This window comes from Xiphophorus hellerii, chromosome 17, assembly GCF_003331165.1.
Source record: "Xiphophorus hellerii strain 12219 chromosome 17, Xiphophorus_hellerii-4.1, whole genome shotgun sequence".
In the NCBI taxonomy this organism is placed as follows: domain Eukaryota; kingdom Metazoa; phylum Chordata; class Actinopteri; order Cyprinodontiformes; family Poeciliidae; genus Xiphophorus; species Xiphophorus hellerii.
In genome coordinates this window covers 18,022,503-18,041,419 of record NC_045688.1, presented here as the reverse complement: position 1 = coordinate 18,041,419, position 18,917 = coordinate 18,022,503, and the positions used below count along the sequence as shown (strand labels likewise).

The window sequence follows — 18,917 nt, the reverse complement described above, 5'->3', positions numbered from 1 at the left end:
GGGGGCTGAATGTGCAAAAGCAAAACTGGGGTTTGCAAAGATAACATTTTTTGAAAATTACCAGATGCAAGTCTCTTCGAGAACGTTAGGAGAGATAATGGAAGAGACGTCAGATTTATGGGTGTCTGCGAAATCTTATCTTAAGACTCTCGGCGCCGGGGACATTCGTACCTGGTATCGTCCAAGATTAACTGGTCCGCCTTTGTCTCTCGATAGAAACCAGACGCCTTTGGAACTTCGTTGTAAATTGGGAGACTTCTCAAGTTTCCTGTAGTTCCTACGGGAGTTTCTAATTGGTTAAAGAGCGGAACGCCTTAGTTGAATATATTAAATTGAAGAAACGCCCACTCAGTATAAAACTTCATGTAAACGTTAAAAATTCAGAATGCTACCACTGTTTTGCTTTTTGGCATAATAAGCTTTCTCCAAAGACGCGTCTTTGCCCCCCTTGTTTCTTTGTGTTTCTTTTTCTATTTCTCCTGTTACAGGTAATGAATATATTTCTGTATCTCTGCAGCTTTGTTGTCGATTGCTCTTATGAATTAAACTCTGTGATCTGTGACGTCAACGCGCAGTGTCGTGGTTTCACTTCCTCCAGCCGCAGCCCGCCTGCCAGAGATTCCGGGACTCTAAGGAAGAAGAGGCTAAATTTTTGTCCAAAATTAATGTTAAATTATTCTTCCTTAATAACAAATAACAGAAACTCCAGATTTTAGGATTCTAACCATATTTACAGAGACTGGTGCTGCACAACATGAACCATCTCAGTAAATACTGACACTTTGATGTATCAACATATTTGAAATAACTGTTGCTAGCTAGTATTGCTAATAATAGTTTGAAATGTACAAGCTTCATGACTTAGTGACAGTTTTCCATTTGAGTCTGGGTTTGATGTCATTTCTAGATCACTTTAGAGGGAAACAAGCAGCCAGTTGCTATTAGTGTCTGTTTTAGTATCTGAACACTTCTCCTTTTTTTTTTTAGATTCTGTTTAAAGCCAGCGTCAATGTGCTAGAACAGCTTGTATGTATAGCTTTGTAAACCACTGATCAGTGTAAGTCAAACAGTTCCATAAGCAGTAATACAAACTTAGACGATTGCAGATACAACAGTAGATTTTACTTTGTTGAAAATGAGAAATTGGAATAAGGGACTAATTTTAAATTCACACGTGGTACAGAACTATAAAAGTAATTATTACAAGTATGTTCACATTTTCTCAGATGCTTCTAAAAATGTATCAAATAGAGACCACTGAGATCAATAATTCTTTCAGATTCCAGCTCATCATTAATCTGTTTAAAATTTAGCCATTCAGAAAGCAGGCCAGATATTTTAATAGAAATTCAACAAATGTTATACAAAATACATATGATGGGTTTCATAATTAACGTTTTATGGGTGCCAGCTCACTATGGAAACCAAACAGCAGATAGAGTTGCAAAGGAGGCTGCTGGAAACTCATCAGTGGATTTATTTGTTAATTTTAGTAGAACAGAAATGAAAATGTTAAGTAAGCAGAAAATGAAAGAAAAAGTGGCAAAAGCAATGGGAGACAGAAAGAAAGGGACGTTGGTTTTATAGAATCCAAAAGAAGACTGGAGAAAAGAGAAGAACAGGGAGGCCAAGGAGAGAAGAGACAATTATTAGACTATTAGATTTGGGCACACTGAACTAAATAGCACTCTTTTTATTTTAGGGAAACATTGCAATGGTAAATGTGACAATTGTGGAGTTGTTGTTATGTTATTCTGTCAAAAGTATGTGGAAGAAAGACAAGAGTTGATTCAAACATTAAATAGATTTCAAGTTAAATTAAATTTAGTTGATTTATTTAGAAATAATTTGAAAAGTAAAATGTATGAGATGATATTGTTATCTTAGGTTAACGCAGTTATTCAACAGAATTTAATTCTTGAGTGACATTCTGGTCCACTCTCCAAACCAGTTGGTGGAGGTAAGGCACAATTTTTTGTTGTTTGCCAACCGACACTAAATATTGAAGAAGATGGAAATTCAACAAAAGATGAAGACATAAGGTGGCGCTGCTGCTCTAAATACAAACCAACTCAGACATTGAGGTCTTTTTTGGAGAACATTTCTCAGTTCCTTTGATTAAAGTGAAGGTATGGGGAATTGTGCTCTTGACTTATGGCAGTAAAATTCCCCCATATGAAGGCCGCAGCCTCTTTGTGTTAACTTTGTTACTGTCTTCATTATTGCTTATTGCTTACAAGGTCTTGTCATACATGTTGATTCTTCTGAATTTTGTTTCTTCGTTTAATCTCGAGCTCTGTTTGTTGTGTCTTTGACTTTAGTTTCCCAGAGTTAGCTTTCTTTCCTTGGTTTATTGTTTATGTCCTCAGTGCTTGTTTGCCTTATCTCACCCTCCTTCCAATCAACCACCTGCCTCTTGTTAGCCATCAAGCTTCCTTCCTGTCATTCTTGCTGGATTCTTCTGCTCTCCCGCCGGCCCGCTGCGTGTGGTTTTGTAAATTTTCATTTTTATTAATATATTTTACTTTGCTAGTTAGTCTCAGCAAACTGAAATCCTTGCTAACCGGAAACATATCCCTGAATTGAATGGCTTGAAGGGTTCCCCAATATTTTTAGTACATAAATATTCTAGAATTTATTGTAGAAAACGTTTGGAGGAGAAGTCTGAAGCAGCCTATATTTTCTCAGATGTCAGATTGACGTTCCGAATATGTATGCTAGGTTAGCTCGGGCAAGAAAATAAAAACTGCGTCATAAGAAGATCAAAGGCTGCTGAGAGTTAGCCTAATGTAAAAAGAACTTCCTAATAAGGCAATTCTCTTCATGTGACAGATAAAAAAAAGAGCTATACACTAATACGGGTTTGCTGAATTCGTACGTAAGTAACCTGGTATACATTGTTACTGTTCCAAGGGTTTTTTCTTTTTTTCTCTCTTCTATTTAAGTTTGGTGAGACAACATAGCCTAGTAGCCTAGCTTACAAGGTCGGTTACGTAAAATACAAAAAATGAAAGCATATTTTTCTCAGGATAAATAATTAATATCCCTGTAAAAGAGAATTTAAAAACATTTAAAAGAGTTTTAGACATTGTGTATTAACATGTTACAAGAAAACAATTGAGAACCGAATCCAGTTGGGATAAATTGTAAATTTTACCGTTTTTATTTTATTTTATTTTTATTTTAGCCAACAAAATTAACTTCCGAGGTTTAACACTAGATGGCACTGTTGCTATAGCTGGAAAGTGATGCTGTATGTTTGCTGATATAATTAGCATTTAATCAAAAGTAATTTAATATCTGCCATTTCTTGACAAAAGCTGAGATACATCGCACATTGTCACAGTTGTGAACCCAAATTAAGACAAAGACAAAATTAACGCAAATATAAATACAACACATCAAGGATATATTCTCTATTTCTGAAAGTATGCCTTGAGCTAAAAGAAATGCACATTGAGTTGCCATGTGTAACAAATAAAAAAAACATTGTGATATAAATCTGTATTTATACTCCAATATTTATAGGCTATGCAAGAACAACCATGAATTTAAATTTGTTGTTCTGCTTTGTGGGCTCAGTTCCTCCCGCATTTAGCACCTCGAGCTTTAGCTCTCATGTCTGTGGAGACCCACAGATCAGTGTGCTGCAGTGTGTCGGTTTCTCAGTCAGAGCTGCATCCTTTGGTGCAACATGATCCTGCTACTTGGTCTGCTTTGTGCTGTCTGGGTGGAACCTGCTTGGAGTCACAAGGAAGATGGAAGTTTCAGTTTTGAGGGAAACATTCAGCAGGTCTCAGTGGCCACCAACTCTGTTTACATCGCTGCAGAGGAGAAGCTGTACCAGCTGAGCCATGACCTGACTCTGCTGCACAGCATGACCCAGACAGGGATCTTAAAGAACGACAATGGGATGGGTGATGTGGAGTTTCATCGAATCTCAGAAACAGATTTGTTAAATGCAAGGTTTAGTGTCAACATTTTAATTCCATTTGCTAGGAATGATACAGTAGTCAGCTGCGGTGTGACCAACAATTACTGTGGCTATTGTGAGATTCTGGACCTGAAGAACATCTCTAAGCTGGTTTACAGTGAATTCATCCAGGTGGGACCTCAGAGGAGCAGCAGTGGGTCTGTCAGCTTTCTGGTGGATGTGAAGGAGGATTCAGGTCAGACTGAGACTTACATTCTGACAGCGATAAAGAACCCGAGAGACAAGACAGAGTGTAGTGCTGATTTAAAGACAATCAACCTTCAAAACACCGATCATAAACAGCCTGGGGAAATATTTTCCTGGTCTGGTCGATCAGGTGTTAAACCTGGGATCCAAACAGAAGCTGATGTAGAGTTCGTGGATGGATTCCAGATCAACTCTACAGTGTATCTGTTCTCCAACGTGGCATCAGGAGGTGAAACCAACAAAGTCCGTCTGATCTGGCTTCAGGCTGAAACCAGTAAAACTCAGACTCTGGAGTCTCTTCATGGAGCAACTCTCAGTTCCTCTGGAGGCAGCAGACTGCTGGCCTCCTCGGTTGTCCCAGGTGGACAGCAGGTCCTGTGGAGTGGAGTGTTCAGTGTGGACGGAGGAGAAAGCAACACTGAGCTGCTGCTGTTTGACGTCAGTCCTGATCTCAGCAGGGAGAAGAATAGAGATCCAGACTTTTTTTACACATCAAAAATTACAAATTCCTGGGTAAGTTACTGTGAATATAAATATAAAGGAAATAAGTTTAGTCATTTTATGTTCAGTTGAATATGTTATCTTGGACGTTCTATTAAATTTCCCTTTGTGACAAATAAATTATTGAATTGGTAAAATGTAACAAGAATGTTAGATGTCCAATCTAAAAGCATTCTGCATTAAAATTTCCATTTGATTAGCTTAGAAGGTGTGAGACCAAAGGTTTCTTGCTGTGGTTCTGATGTCTCAAAGGTTGGCATTTATTAGTCACAAAGTTTATTTTTGTCCAATTATGTTTAATAATATTCTAATATTTTTTACCAGATTAGCAAAGACACATTTCCTTTGTTAGTAACTTGTAATGAAACTTCACATTTATTATTTAATGTATAGGAATAAACACCAGTTGAGCTCGAAGATAATTGAGTCCTTTGTGACATTTCATTGCCAGAGACACATGGTAAAGCTCTTATCTGCTATAAAATTACATTATAATAATTTTTGTTTCACTGTTGATCATGTTGTCTAAAAGGCATGAGATGAATGCAGTTCATTTTACTATATTACTCCATGAAATGGACATCAATAAAGTGAGGACATTTTTCTCTTTGTTCACCAGAAAAGCTCCTGGTGGCATTTTAGCTTTTTTTATCCCTACACATCGATTCTGAGCAATAACAGTGCTTTTTTTTTTTCTAACTGCATTTGAGCTTTCTGTGGACAGTATTCATTACGTCAACAAAGTTTTTCATAATTGAACTGTTTTGCTACGATGGTTTCTGTTGTCTTTATAAAAAAGTATGTTCACTCAAATACTCCTGTGGCCTCAACCCGAACCATTAAAAACGCTACATCATCTAACACATGACCGTATGATCATTGATACTCTGCAGGATCATGGGCTATTCACCCTTCAATAAATCAGTTTTTTTAAACCAAATGTTTTCAACTCTTCTCTGTAGGAAGATTTCATAGACTTTAGAGTTAATCACTGTTTCTGTTTCTCAGTCAAAGACTCTAAAACCAAAGGTTGTTCTTCTGAAACACGATGACATGACCTCTGTGTTGGCAACGAAGCAGAAGGCCTGGATGGTGTTCTTCATTGGAACAGCAGACGGATTGCTTATGAAGGTGTGTAGAAAAATACTGAATGCTGCCGTACTGCTGGAGACGGGAGGATTTGTTTCAGTGGAAATGAGTTTCTGCCATTAAAATGAGTATGTTGTGATTCTCTTTCCCCACCTACTAAAAAAAATCTAACTCTACACACAGCAGCCTGACTAAACAGGCTTTGGAGTTTGGACACATTTTGATGAAAGGTGTGAGAGTCTTAAATGCAAGATGCTTCTAACGTGACAGGATGTCCACCACCCGTTCTTCTCCATTGTTCTACTGGAGAAGAATTACATTACATCTAAAAAAAAATACCAGGGGTTATACATTGGTTAACAGAATGATACCTGATAAGTATAAAAACATTTTTATTAAAAGATGTTTTTGTTTTCAGCTCTGATAGCAGGTTTTATTCCTCAGAGCTTTTTAATCCTGCATTCTGAAACCGAAGTTTCATTATAATTATTTTGATATTAGAATTTGTGCAATATCTAATTGCGTAATGTTTAAAATACTTGCAGATCACATTTTTTATATATTTCAGGTAATGAAACAAAACATGTTTTAAAGAACAAATAACAGAAACTCCAGATTTTAGGATTCTAACCATATTTACAGAGACTGGTGCTGCACAACATGAACCATCTCAGTAAATACTGACACTTTGATGTATCAACATATTTGAAATAACTGTTGCTAGCTAGTATTGCTAATAATAGTTTGAAATGTACAAGCATGACGTAGTGACAGTTTTCCATTTGAGTCTGGGTTTGATGTCATTTCTAGATCAGTTTAGAGGGAAACAAGCAGCCAGTTGCTATTAGTGTCTGTTTTAGTATCTGAACACTTCTCCTTTTTTTGTAGATTCTGTTTAAAGCCAGCTTCAATGTGCTAGAACAGCTTGTATGTATGGCTTTGTAAACCGCTGACGACTATTGAGTACCACCAACTATGGCTAACGAACAGCATTATTTTACAGGTTTTAGAAAAACGTGTCACCTAGAAAAATAAGTGTGCAATATTTCAAGTAATTTTTGCAATATTTAAATGAGAAATGCATACATTATTATGTGCGCAGACACAATTCTAATGTTGCTTGGAACTAATGGATGCTTTCCTCTTGGGTAGGACAAAAATACGATTTAGAGGACAATGTGATGGTGCATTTTCAGAATGAATGTGACTGGAACAACTTTGTCAGAAACTTGAATTTAAATGTCTTCATTACTGCCACAACAAGTAAATTTACTTGGGAGTACTGTATATTCTTTTTTGTTGTTGTAAATATTCTTAGAAATTTCCAACATGAAAAACACACATAACAGGTGGACTTTCAGATCATGTGCATAAAATACATACAGAGTTCATATTATTTACAGACAAACTGGTGTTAAATTGCAAAGTCATGTTTGATATATGAAGCATTTTTATAACTCATGTTATTTAGCTGTTTTGTTAATCAGGTCATAGAATGGAGAGTGGTTTGTATAGATAAATCATTATATATTATCAGATTCGCAATAGTATTTCAATTGGGGGGGCATGTAGAAAAAAATGTATCATCCCTAGGAGGGAGCATAACAGAATGTAATTGAGAAACACTGACTTGGGAGTATTTAACCGAAGATGCAATCTGGAAATATCCTGTTGGATTTTACTAAAACCAAGCAGAAGTTGTTGCTAAACTCAACTTGAGAGATGGGCCAACAGAGTAGAGAATCGTGTCATTGGCATAAAGGTGAATAATATGAATCAACAACAGAAATGAGGCCTAGGCGTAAATTCGAACTGAAAGACTCTTCAGCCTCACCTGCATCATCCAATCGCAGCGTCACGCACATCTACCACAGCCAAACAGCAATGGACGACACCTCGTCACAGCCAATCATCGAACAAGCCTCCATTTATATGGACCTCCATCCATGGCTCCCATCTGCTCACCAACCAAACTCAACCTCCACCACCAGTGTCCTGGCCTTGGGCGGGGGAGGAGACATCTCAAATCCTGATCACAAGCTTATCTAAATTCACAGCACCCACGTATTCTGCTGGAGTCAGAGCGCCAAAACCTTAATTCATTTTATGTCAGTAAGACATTATAATTGGAACCAGTCCTGTGTGAGTCTCTCCAGGTTGAATTTGCTACATTAATATAAACGGAGAAAAGGGTGTTATCAAGTATTGATCCATGTGGTACAACATTGTCTATGGAAACTATTTTTGCTGAAATATAACTTTGACAAGTTCAGTGCATATTTTTCCCATAAATACTGTAACTATGATCTATATTGTCGTCAGCTTGCTGTAGACAGGAACTTTAAGCCCACCTGTCCAGAGATTCTCTACAGAGAGAGTGAAAAACGCAAAGTGTTTCCCAAAATCCATCTGGATCAAGTGGATCAGAACCATGTGTATTTGCAGCTCAAAAACAAGGTTAGTGTTTTATTTATTTATTTTTTCTCATTTATTTTTCATGAAACGCGCCCGTACTGCGTTTTCGGATGTTAAGTGTGTTTTTGTTCCAGATTGAGCGTGTTCCAGTGTCGAGGTGTAGCACTCACAGAAATGTGAGGGCTTGTCTGTCGGCACAGGATCCCCTCTGTGTGTGGTGTGTCTCTGAAGACAGGTCAGGAGCTTCTCGTGCCGCTGAATCCTTCACACACTTCTGAACTTTCTAACACTTCATTTGAACTTTTTCAGCTGTACATTTGAGGACTACTGCACAGATTCAGAGTGGTTGTCCATCCCTGATGAGGCTCAACAGGAAATGATTTCCCACCGAGTTGTGAAGGTTTCCAGTGGAATGGTTTGTTTCCAACACACTGACTGAATTCAGTTACATTTCAGTTTTCTTTTAGATGATGTTATTCTTCTGTATTCCTGTTTTCTCAGGTCAAAGTATTGATTCAGACCCACCTGACTGTGCAGCAGAAGGTTCAGTCTAACTTCACCTGTGAATTCTCCTCAAATTCTAGTCAGATTTGTAGGCAACAGGGGCTTTCAGCACAGTTCCCTCAATGCACATGCATCCTTATCGACACTCTGCTTACTGATGGTAATCAGCTTTTGTTAACTGATCAAAGTAATGTAATAACCTGATCGTTTAGAATATATAAAGGTCAATTCTTTCTAGTAAAGTAAAAACTAAAGACAGAAACAATGTGATAATCTGTAAAATAACATTTTCTGTTTCTGTCTTTTTAAATGTAATATGGCAGAAAACAGGTTTGAAGTTTGAAAAGTCATCCTCTGTTTTTCAGTTCTATGACAGGACATTTTAACAATTTGAAAGTTTCAGATTTATGTTTTTTCCTGTTTCAGTAAAATCTGTTAAAATGATCATATCTTAATGTGTTCTCTGCAACTTTAAAGGTTCCTTTGTCTCAAGAAAACAGATTCAAAACGGTTGCCATTTTCAACACAGTATTTCAATTACGCTACCCAAATTTATATATTCTTTGCTAAAAAATAAAAAAAAGTGAATTATTGCTTTCTTAAAGGAAGTTTTGTAAAACTGTCGTAATTCACAGTTCTGGATGTCACCATAAAGATCGGCATTGGGAGAACTGAGCTGACAGAGCAAAGAAAACTAATCAACTGTTCAAGTATTCATGGACAACCAAGTTCTCCTCTGTAAGTTCATTTATATACTCAAAAAACTAAACTTGTGGGTTTGGGTTGTTTTGTTGTTGTTGCTTTTAAATAATGACAAGAAGGCTGTTGGTGCAAGTCTCATCTCAAACGAGACGTTTGCTTGTCTTCTCCTTGCATCAGCAGGTTTTCCCTGAGTTTTCCACTGTCCTCCAGCAGTGGACAGTGGATGTTGGGTTTGTTGGCGACTTTAAATTCGGCCTGAGAAAGAGAATGTTTGGTCGAATGTCTGTGTTTGGTTGGAGGCCGTTAGGATGTGGGTGGGATGTTCATGTTTTGAATGATGCACCTGTAGCTCATCCAGCGTTTCCTCAGGGAGAATGTCTCTGCTCTTGCATTTAACATAATCTGTTTCAACAAGTTTGTGGTGTTAATGTTTTCCAAAAGCTGAGCTGAAAGCCAGTTTCATTTGTTTTTCTCTTCAGGTGCCGACAGTGCATCAGCTCTGGGTGCCAATGGATGAAGAACAGCTGTTCCTGGGCCAGTGAACTTACTCACAATGTAAAAATCAACCTGCATTTCTCAAATATAGATTTCTTAATGTTAATGCTTACTGTCATGACCATCATATTAAGTCTTATACAAATCAGTAGTAACCTGTCCAGAACAACATTGTTTATTTATTTCAAAATCTTCTGTGCAGACCCAGAAGGATGTTTGCCTGGAGATGGAAGCTGGGAGGAAAATTTCTGTGAGTCTGAATTAGTATTAATGTACATTTTTCTTAACACTCATCCTAAACCAGGTTTCTCAATCTAATTCAGTAATGTCATCAAATAAGCATAACGGATGAATGCTAAATATCTTTTGTTTCCCTGTCAGTTACCAGATGTCATCTCCGTTACACCTAGTGTTGTGTCTGTATATGGGAAAAACCACGCTTTGCTGTCGGGTCAGCACCTGAGCGACGTGATCGGAGTGAGAATCTCGACGCACATGGACTGTAGTCCTCAGGAGTGAGTCACTCAACGGAAAACTACGGCCAGTCAGAATGTATCTTATGTAAACTGATGGAGGAAATAATTTGCCAGAAGAACATTTGTTTTCACAGCCAGTCTAGTGACCTTAACCTTACCATAGTTGGCGCTCCTGATCCAGCAGTGAACTGGTGAGATGAGGGGTACACAAGTCACAGACCCATAACCAAACAGTAGTTCAGAAATATTTATGTTTTGCCTAGTATTGACTGCTTAGATAAACGTTTTTCCGACCCTCCTACATTGTTATACTGAAAACATTTGCAAACAGATACTGTACATACATAGTGCACTTTTTCTACAAGCACAAGAGCCCAAAGAGTTTCAAACCAAACATCATTCTCAGGCACATAAAACAACTCATCTGTGCAAGTGGCCTGAAAGCTGTGAAACAGAAGCTTAAGTGTCAAGAATGAAAAGCCAACACTAAACAGAGGAGAGGCTTCATATAAGAGTGAACAGGAAGTTTTGACACTCAGCAAGGATGAACATTTTGAAGGTTCAATCAGCAAGCGTCATGCATGTGACCCTATAGAAACCGTCTGGCCCACCACATAAACACTTATAAACTGCAGATGCACTCTGATCCACTTCATTGGCAGCAACTTTTAATTTGCTGCCAACCTTCTATGCACAAATAAAAACATTTTGCTGAAAACTTTGACAGCAACTCTAATTTTTATTGATTTAGATCAATCAAAACGATAGAATCCCCCAAAATTTACTATGCTTGGTGTTCCAACCTTCTTTTTCTTAAACCCTCCTAAATCTACAACATCATCTGTTTGACACCATTTATAGTCAGTTTGATCATTTACCATTTATATAAATGAAATGTACAAAGGTTTCTGTTGGCACATTCTGTTTCTAAAGTTCAGTCAAAATTCAAATGTCTAACATAAAAAAGGAATATATTGACAATTAACAAATGGACAGAAAGATATTTATGTAAATGGAAAGAAATGACTAAAACAGCTGAGGTGGCAAACTAAAAATACAACTTGCTTTAGCTTTTGTTTGAGAAACTCTCCAGTCGGCTCATTCACATTCACCACAATAACTGCACCCATTTCCTTATGATGCTGTTCCTTGACAACCACCAAAAAGACAATCTATGTTTAAAATCCTACGCAGTAGGCACTTCTAACATTTACGACATGCCAAGTAAATGGGATGTTTTTTTACATCTGACTGGAATGTGGAGCTTCCAGTTCTGCTTCCAGAACTTACAGCTCATCGTTCTTATAACTACCTCACAAGGTGGATCAGACGTTTCACGTCAATGGGTCGATTTCAACCCTCACTCCATAATTGCAAGGTGTAAAAAAATATGCATAAATTATGGGCAGAAAGGATGACCTGAAAAGGTGGAACGAGAAAACCTATTTTCTTACAGAGGAAGGCTTTCCTACAGATTCTGAATAGAAAAATATAAGCAAATTGAAGGCTACAGCTGCTGTCGTAAATTTCCTTAAAAATGTGAACAAATAGGAAGTTTCTCTGTCAGCCTTTCAGTGTTCTTATATCTTCTTGTTTCAGTTTAACTCTTACTATCTTGCTTTCTGTGTGTTTTCCTAATTTTTCTGAACAGATCTCCTGTGTGGAACAACACTGGTGTCAGTTTGACCTTTCACATCCCCACCACTGAAACTAGAAGAGTGGTCAAAATGTGTGTTCTTCTGCCTGATGGTAGTTGCCACGGAAACACTATAATCTCCTATCAGTCGTCCCCAGTCTGCACTGACATAGTACCTCGGAGCAGCTGGAGGAGGTATTTGAGCATTCCTGCAAAAGTTTCCATCAGCTACAGATGGAAACCCTTAATTGTCTAATTAATTAATTGTCTAATTAAGGGTACTCTAGTGTAAAGTGATTTGATTTTTGCCACAGAGCAGTAGAATATGGTTTGTGATGCTTAATGTTCTGTTCATGTTTAATTTGCCTTTGAACACTCTGAAGCACGTCTGTGTTTATTCAGTTGGCTGTTTGTAAGCACATAGCATTTCCTATGAGCACCTGAATACAGTGAGACTTAACATTTTATGAGGGAGTGTTAGTAGAATGATGAGTAAAGAAAACCTTCTCTGTATATCAAACGTCCTCTAATCTGACTGCCACTACATGCCCTGCAGTGGGAAGAGGAAGGTCAAACTCATTGGGACACACCTGGAGTTTGTGGATGGGCTGATGCAGAGCCACGCCCAGCATCAAGTGTTGCTTCCCAGGAACAGCAGCAGTCAGGAGGTATTTCTGCAAACTGTCTGTGGTGAATATATTTTTAAAGGCACCATTTTGAATCCAAGATCAAATTACAAATGATATAAAACAACTGCTATAATAAAAAACAGAAGTGAAAATAAACTGCATTCACAAATGAGGTGAATGCTGCTACTACTAAAGTGGAGGTGAAGCATGATTAAAACTTAGTTACAAATGGTCAGAGGTGAATGGGTGAAAATGTTTTGGGGCTATAGAATTGAGTATCCTGTGCATAACGGTAAAAGTATTGTCTTTCTGGAATAAGAAATACATATTCACATATCTGTTTATGTTGAACGGTTAAATAATGAATATAAGGGGCCTTAACACTGAGCCTTGGGGCACACCAGAAGAGATTTTAAATTTACTTGAAGGATGGGAGGATGAACGGTTTGTGGCTGAAAAGATACAACGTTACATGACATGTTGTCTGACTATTGTAAATGTTTTAACATAAAATTTCTTTGACCGAACAATTTTAAAATAATTTGCAGACTCTCACCTATGATACGCCTACAGCAGAAAGCAGTCAGATTTGCTGCAGCACCGTTTTTATGAAAGTAGCCAATCAAACAGTGGCCTGTTTGGTCAAACTAACGTACTATCCTGATCCGGAGTTTACCGGCTTCACTACAGAGAGGCTGAGAAATGATGCCCGTGTTGTTATTCACGTAAGTATTTTCAAAAAAATGACCCAACAAGTGACTTTGAGTTTCTCAAAGGTTACAGTTTGTTTCTGTTTCATTTCAGAAAAGTTCAGATAAACTGGAGATGACAGCAGCAGAGTTGTTGGTGTGGGGCATTGAGGGTGAAAAACAACATCCCTGTGTCAAAGTCAAAGAAAACCATAACAAGACAGACTCCTTTATCTGTGACATCCAAGGAGTTAACAATACTAACTTCAGGGCTATAAAGGTAAGTTATTTTTAGTATTTGGTTGTAATTTAACAGTTTAGTTGCACTTTGTTGGTGTGGTTGTGTGTTTTATGCTTGTTCAGTTATTTTTTGGGATTATGATTTTCTGTTGCTCACCCTGCTGGGCTGACCGGGTTTGAACAGAGGAGCAAAGGCTGAAAGACGGGGAGGACACAAGCAACTCCCAAACATTCTCTCTGAAAAATCCCAGCTGATTTGACAAATGCCTAAAAGATCTATAACAGCCCGATGTTTAAGTGCATAAAGCCAACAGTTCTGCTAATATAACCACCGAGGAATGAATAGCTGCCATTTTAAAATCCAATACCACTTTTGCACAAACATAAACTTGTAAATTGGGAAATTTTGAAATTAATCTCTGTAATAGATTGTTTTTGATAATTTTGACTAAATCTTTAAAGTGCCTCTTACAACAAGGGTTAAAGCAAGAGAGTTAATCAGTGAATTCAAAACATACTAGATGCAGACTTTTACCACATAATAGAAAAAAAAACTTTTTTATTCTTTTCTTGCAAGAATGTTCTTACTGGTTTGAACCAAGCAAATGTGTCTTACAGTAAACTACACAAATATGTCATGTATTCTCATCTTTTCATAGTTACTGTCTGAAGTTTACCTCAATATATCACTCACAAAAATGTTCTAATGCTGTTTTAAATTTGACTCCAGATTAAATATGGTGACACAACTGTGTGGATGCAGACTCTGACTTCATTACATGTGGGCCTTCTGATTCTACATTTTCTTCTCAAATGCTCTATTCTTACTGGTAAGTTTTCTAAATGAGCTTAATAGCTATACCAGAATATATTTTTCTATTTACAGTTTTTTTTTCAATGTAAATTTCATAAATCAAATAGTCAGAGTGGGGTAAAGACCAAGATGCTTTTGTCTTTATCCCAGAGACAAAAGTTCTATGGTTCCAATTAAAACCTGATTTTCTTTCAGTGCTGGTGGTTTTCTGTCAGTGGCAAAAGAGACAAGAAAGTTCTGATTACTGATCGTTTCTCAGCCAGAGGATCACTGAGAACAAGTACAGCCCAAGGATTCTAAACGTGTACATCGTGATCTTTGCTTTGTCTTTACATTTTTAAACGTTGCAGTATTTTTCTAACATCCTTCTGTGTCGTCCAAATGTATCCACCCTGAACCATAAGTGAACTAAATGGCTGAACAGAACACCTAGGAGCTGTTGAATTGCCTTAAGAAAAGTCACTGAAAGCACTCGCTATAAAAATACAAAGACAACCTCCAGAAAGTCATATATTATCATTTGTGTTACCATGACAACTGACACAACTATACATTACTGTCAGCACATGACCACTGTCCCTTTTAGTCAGCGTGTTGATTTCGATGAGTGGATGGACCAGAACCTCCTCCAGTTTGATGAAGAAAACAAAGTTGTCATTGTTTTGGGTCATAAAAATATGAGGTTAGAGATCAACACTCAATTATACATTATGAGAATTAAAATAAAGAATACTAGAAATCTATGTGTGCCTATGTAGTTAGGTTTATTTTAAACACTTTTTACTAAATTGCCCAACTTAAAAATAATTGCTAGTGTTAGGGATTTCCTGTCCAATACATAGAGGAAAAACTGGTGAGTGTTTTAATTTTTATTATGAATTATTTTAATGTCTGTGAAGATTCACATATAGCTGCAGCACATCCAGAATGCTGCTGCCACAGTCCTGACCAACAACAGGAAACCGGATCATGTGACATCTGAGTTATTAAATTACTGCACTGGCCCAATGCTTGGAAAGATTATATATTTTTAAAGTGCATTATAGGATTAGACTAGTCAGGACTGTAAACATTGACAGAAGTGGTAAAAAATCTTTTGGTTTTATTTTGGTATTTTTAATCTTATATTAGCTGTTCGTTTTCTTAAAAATATATTTTTGTATGGATTTTTTTTCCATATAATTCTTACAATTAAGCATTTATTGTACCACATATTTTTATTCCAGTTAATCTTAAGTACTGCTCTTTTTTTAAATACCGAAAAGTACTTTAAATTCACCTTGTGTATGAACCGTGGTATTGGTGACCTGTCCAGGGTGTATCGCTGGAGATGGGCACTAGCACCGCTGACCTGCAAAGACAAGCATGTTGGCTAATGGATGGATGGGAAAATAATGAATAATGGGATAAAAATAAACTTGCCTGGCAAATAGTATAAATTTTCAACATTTTTTTTTTTTTTTTTTTAGTTTTCCTTGATGAAGAATAGTGTAAATCACAAAGACTTGTGATTCTTCTCCTGTTGCTCCACTCCATTACTGCTGGTCATTTTTTTAAATTAACAGAGTTGGTAATTAAACGTTAATGCCTTTAATCTGCCTTTAATGTCAGTCTTCTTTACAATAGGAAAATGTTCAAATGTCAATACTGGCTTTATTATTTGATGAAACTGATCAATTCAATAAAAGTAATTAAATATGGTGGACATGTTACCATGTCTGGATCTGTTACTCACAGAGTAACCCTAGAGTGGGGATCTTTTTTCTTTTTCTTTCCTAATATGACTTAATGTTTATTGAATTGGCTTACATAATTTTATAGGCAGGCCAGTGCAGGAAATAAAATATAACCCTGTTCAGCAACGCCATCTTGTGGTGCAACCTCTATTATATCACAATTTTAATCGCAAATATCTGTCCAATTAATTTGCACTAGATTGTCAAAGAATTGTTTTAGCTCTGCCTGAAACTGACCTTTTGATTCACACCATATTACCAAGATGTAATTATTTTGGCATAATTCTGAAACTGATCATTCACGTGAAGAAAGATAGCAGCCAAACAAATAGGTAAAAAAAAAGTCAAATGTTTACAGAAATGTGGTGGACAGAAGAAAAATCATATTATTGTATGTATCTCATGAACAACTTTGTCAACTTATTTGCAAATCAACAGTTTAAATTTAACACAGGACTTGATAAATAATGTTCTTATTGTCTATTACTTTAAATGTGTACCCAGATTTACAACATGTTCCAAATGATTATGCAAGTGATATTTTCTCAGATTTTCTGAAATGGTCAATGCAAATGACGGTCAGTATAATTTTCAAGTCATGAACTATTACAGTATAAATCAAATTTTACTGAACAAAGCTCCCCATGAGAACAGTATCTTTTTCAAAAATAAAAAACTCAAAATGCACTGTTCCAAATTATTATGCACAGCAGATTTTCTAAACATTTTATGGATTATAAAGAACTGCAAACGGTAACAGACCGAGTTACATGTGATATATCACCTGCATAATTCTTGCATCCATTGAACTTGTGAGTTTGTGGAAAGTTTCTTCTTGAATTTCTCTGCAGGATGTCAGAATAACTTCCCAGAGCTGCTGTTTTGATATGAACTGCATTCCACCCTCAGATCTTCTGCTTGAGGAAACTCCAAAGGTTCTCAATAGGGTTGAGGTCAGAGGTCAGAGGAGGATGGTGACCACACCATGAGTTTCTCCCCTTTTATGCCCACAGCAGCCAATGACACAGTGGTATTCCTTGCAGCATTCATTGTCATGTATGAAGATGATTTTGCTACAGAAGGTTCGGCTCTTCTTTTTGAACCATGAAAGAAAGTGATCAGTCAGAAAGTCCATCTACTTTGCTGAGCTCATTTTCACACCTTCAGGGACTCTGTAGGGGCCGACCAATGATTCTCTCCTCATGATTTCAGCTCATAAAATGACTCCACCACCTCCTAGCTGACGTCACAGCCGTGTTGGGATGTGGTGGCCGTCCACCACCAATCCACTACTGCGTCCATCTGGACCATCCAGGGTTGCACAGCAGTCATCAGTGAACAAGTCTGTTTGAAAATGAATCTTCATGTACAGCTGGGCCCACTGTGACCGTTTCTGCTTGTGAGCTCTGGTTAGGGGCCCAATAGTAGGTTCATGCACCGCAAGCCTCTGGAGGATCCTCCACCTTGAGGTTCCAGAGGCACCAGCAGCTTCAAATAACTGTTTGCTGCTTTGTAAGAGCATTTTAACAGCTGCTCTCTTAATCAGATGAATTTGTCTAACAGAAACCTTCCTCATTCTGCCTTTATCTGTACAAAACCATCTTTGTTCTGAATTAGCCACAAATCTCTTCACAGAACGATGATAACGCTTCAGTTTTGTTAAATATCTAATGTTTTCATATCTTGTCATACGGCACTACACTATCTGATGATTTTCTTCAGCAGAGATCCTTTCTCTTTCCTATATTGCTTGAAACCTGTGGCCTGCTTAATAATGTGGAACATCCTTCTTAAGTAGATTTCCTTTAATTGACTCACCAGACAAACTAATCAACACAGCTCTCTGGAATTAGTTATAGTGATTCAAAGAGCCCTGACACACAATATTATGTATAAATTTAATAGCACAACAAAAAAAATTAAATCTTTATGACACTTGAATCCAATTTGCATAATAATTTGGAACACGGTGTAGTAATGCACAATAAAAGTAGTTTCTCCCCTCCAAACAGTTTATGGTCCATAGTGAAGCCTTTTTCACGAATGACACTTGTAATACGGCGATTGTAAACTTTCCGAAGTTGTCATAACTCATAAAATCCTAGGAAATACCTAGCTTAGCATAATTTTTTTATGTGCACACATTAAAAGAAAGTGATTATTGTTATTTTAATATTAATAATGTGACACTACGATGTGAGTTAAGTCTGTGTTACCATAAAATAAGAGGTCGTGGGTGGAGAAAGAGCAGAACATTGAGAGGGAATAGCGTAGCTGTCCAGACTTTTATTCAACCTCCATTTTAACAGAACAGAACAGAACCCGTCTCGGGCACACCTAAAAAAAAACAACGAAGAAGAAAGAAACAGCTCCTCTCAAAGGCACAGCACAATTCCTTAGCTATGGATCTTGTATGTAACCACATTAATTGAAAAGGAAAAATAAATCATCTTACAATAATATATTAATTATTTTAAATGATGAATTACTAAAATAATTCATTATTTTAAGGAATGAATAATGTCTTCTGCTGGAGGTCCTGCTGCTGGATGCCTATTTTCAAAGTTAATAGATAAAATAAGTAGCGATGTTTATGTAAGCAAATATCCACCGAAATGGGGGCTTGGATAGTTGCCAGAACACCAACTACACCTTGACGATCCTTTTCCACGAACAGAATGAATTCAGATGTGTTCTTGCATCAGGTAATCTGATACTAGGCAAGTAATGAAGCGTTTCACCACCTACCGGATGGGACGTAACCGGGAAGGCTGCATCAGCTTAACGGTCGGAATCGTTGAGGTGGCAGTA

General features: G+C 37.2%; 3 protein-coding genes across 3 annotated transcripts in view; all 3 read left to right on the top strand.

Annotated features, from left to right (window-relative positions):
- The first annotated feature begins 3,679 nt into the window (after positions 1 to 3,679).
- Positions 3,680 to 18,917, top strand: part of plxnc1 (plexin C1) — a 42,542-nt gene continuing 27,304 nt past the window's right edge. Inside the window, exon 1 of the mRNA XM_032589529.1 lies at positions 3,680 to 4,693. Within this exon, the coding sequence (XP_032445420.1) occupies positions 3,695 to 4,693 (999 nt within the window). The 5' untranslated portion in view covers positions 3,680 to 3,694. The remainder of the gene's footprint in view (positions 4,694 to 18,917) is intronic.
- On the top strand, positions 5,695 to 9,344 carry LOC116736822 (plexin-C1-like). Its single transcript, XM_032589617.1, has 5 exons — positions 5,695 to 5,812; positions 8,093 to 8,227; positions 8,320 to 8,420; positions 8,495 to 8,600; positions 8,687 to 9,344. Exons 1-5 carry the CDS (start codon positions 5,735 to 5,737, stop codon positions 8,891 to 8,893), a joined length of 627 nt encoding a protein of 208 aa, XP_032445508.1. The 5' UTR covers positions 5,695 to 5,734; the 3' UTR covers positions 8,894 to 9,344.
- On the top strand, positions 9,464 to 16,073 carry LOC116736814 (plexin-C1-like). Its single transcript, XM_032589604.1, has 9 exons — positions 9,464 to 9,946; positions 10,089 to 10,136; positions 10,268 to 10,401; positions 12,014 to 12,193; positions 12,555 to 12,666; positions 13,176 to 13,352; positions 13,432 to 13,596; positions 14,287 to 14,386; positions 14,566 to 16,073. The coding sequence occupies exons 1-9, from the start codon at positions 9,905 to 9,907 to the stop codon at positions 14,616 to 14,618; spliced, it is 1,011 nt and encodes a 336-aa protein (XP_032445495.1). The 5' UTR covers positions 9,464 to 9,904; the 3' UTR covers positions 14,619 to 16,073.

What these genes read in the sequence shown, in the direction of transcription:
- LOC116736822 (XM_032589617.1), top strand. Translation starts at nt 5,735, where the DNA reads ATGACCTCTGTGTTGGCAACGAAGCAGAAGGCCTGGATGGTGTTCTTC. An exon ending in ATTTGCAGCTCAAAAACAAG is followed by an intron (nt 8,228 to 8,319) that starts GTTAGTGTTTTA and finishes TTTTTGTTCCAG; the next exon opens with ATTGAGCGTGTTCCAGTGTC. An exon ending in TGGTGTGTCTCTGAAGACAG is followed by an intron (nt 8,421 to 8,494) that starts GTCAGGAGCTTC and finishes GAACTTTTTCAG; the next exon opens with CTGTACATTTGAGGACTACT.
- LOC116736814 (XM_032589604.1), top strand. Translation starts at nt 9,905, where the DNA reads ATGAAGAACAGCTGTTCCTGGGCCAGTGAACTTACTCACAAT. An exon ending in AAGCTGGGAGGAAAATTTCT is followed by an intron (nt 10,137 to 10,267) that starts GTGAGTCTGAAT and finishes TTTCCCTGTCAG; the next exon opens with TTACCAGATGTCATCTCCGT. An exon ending in GGAACAGCAGCAGTCAGGAG is followed by an intron (nt 12,667 to 13,175) that starts GTATTTCTGCAA and finishes AATAATTTGCAG; the next exon opens with ACTCTCACCTATGATACGCC.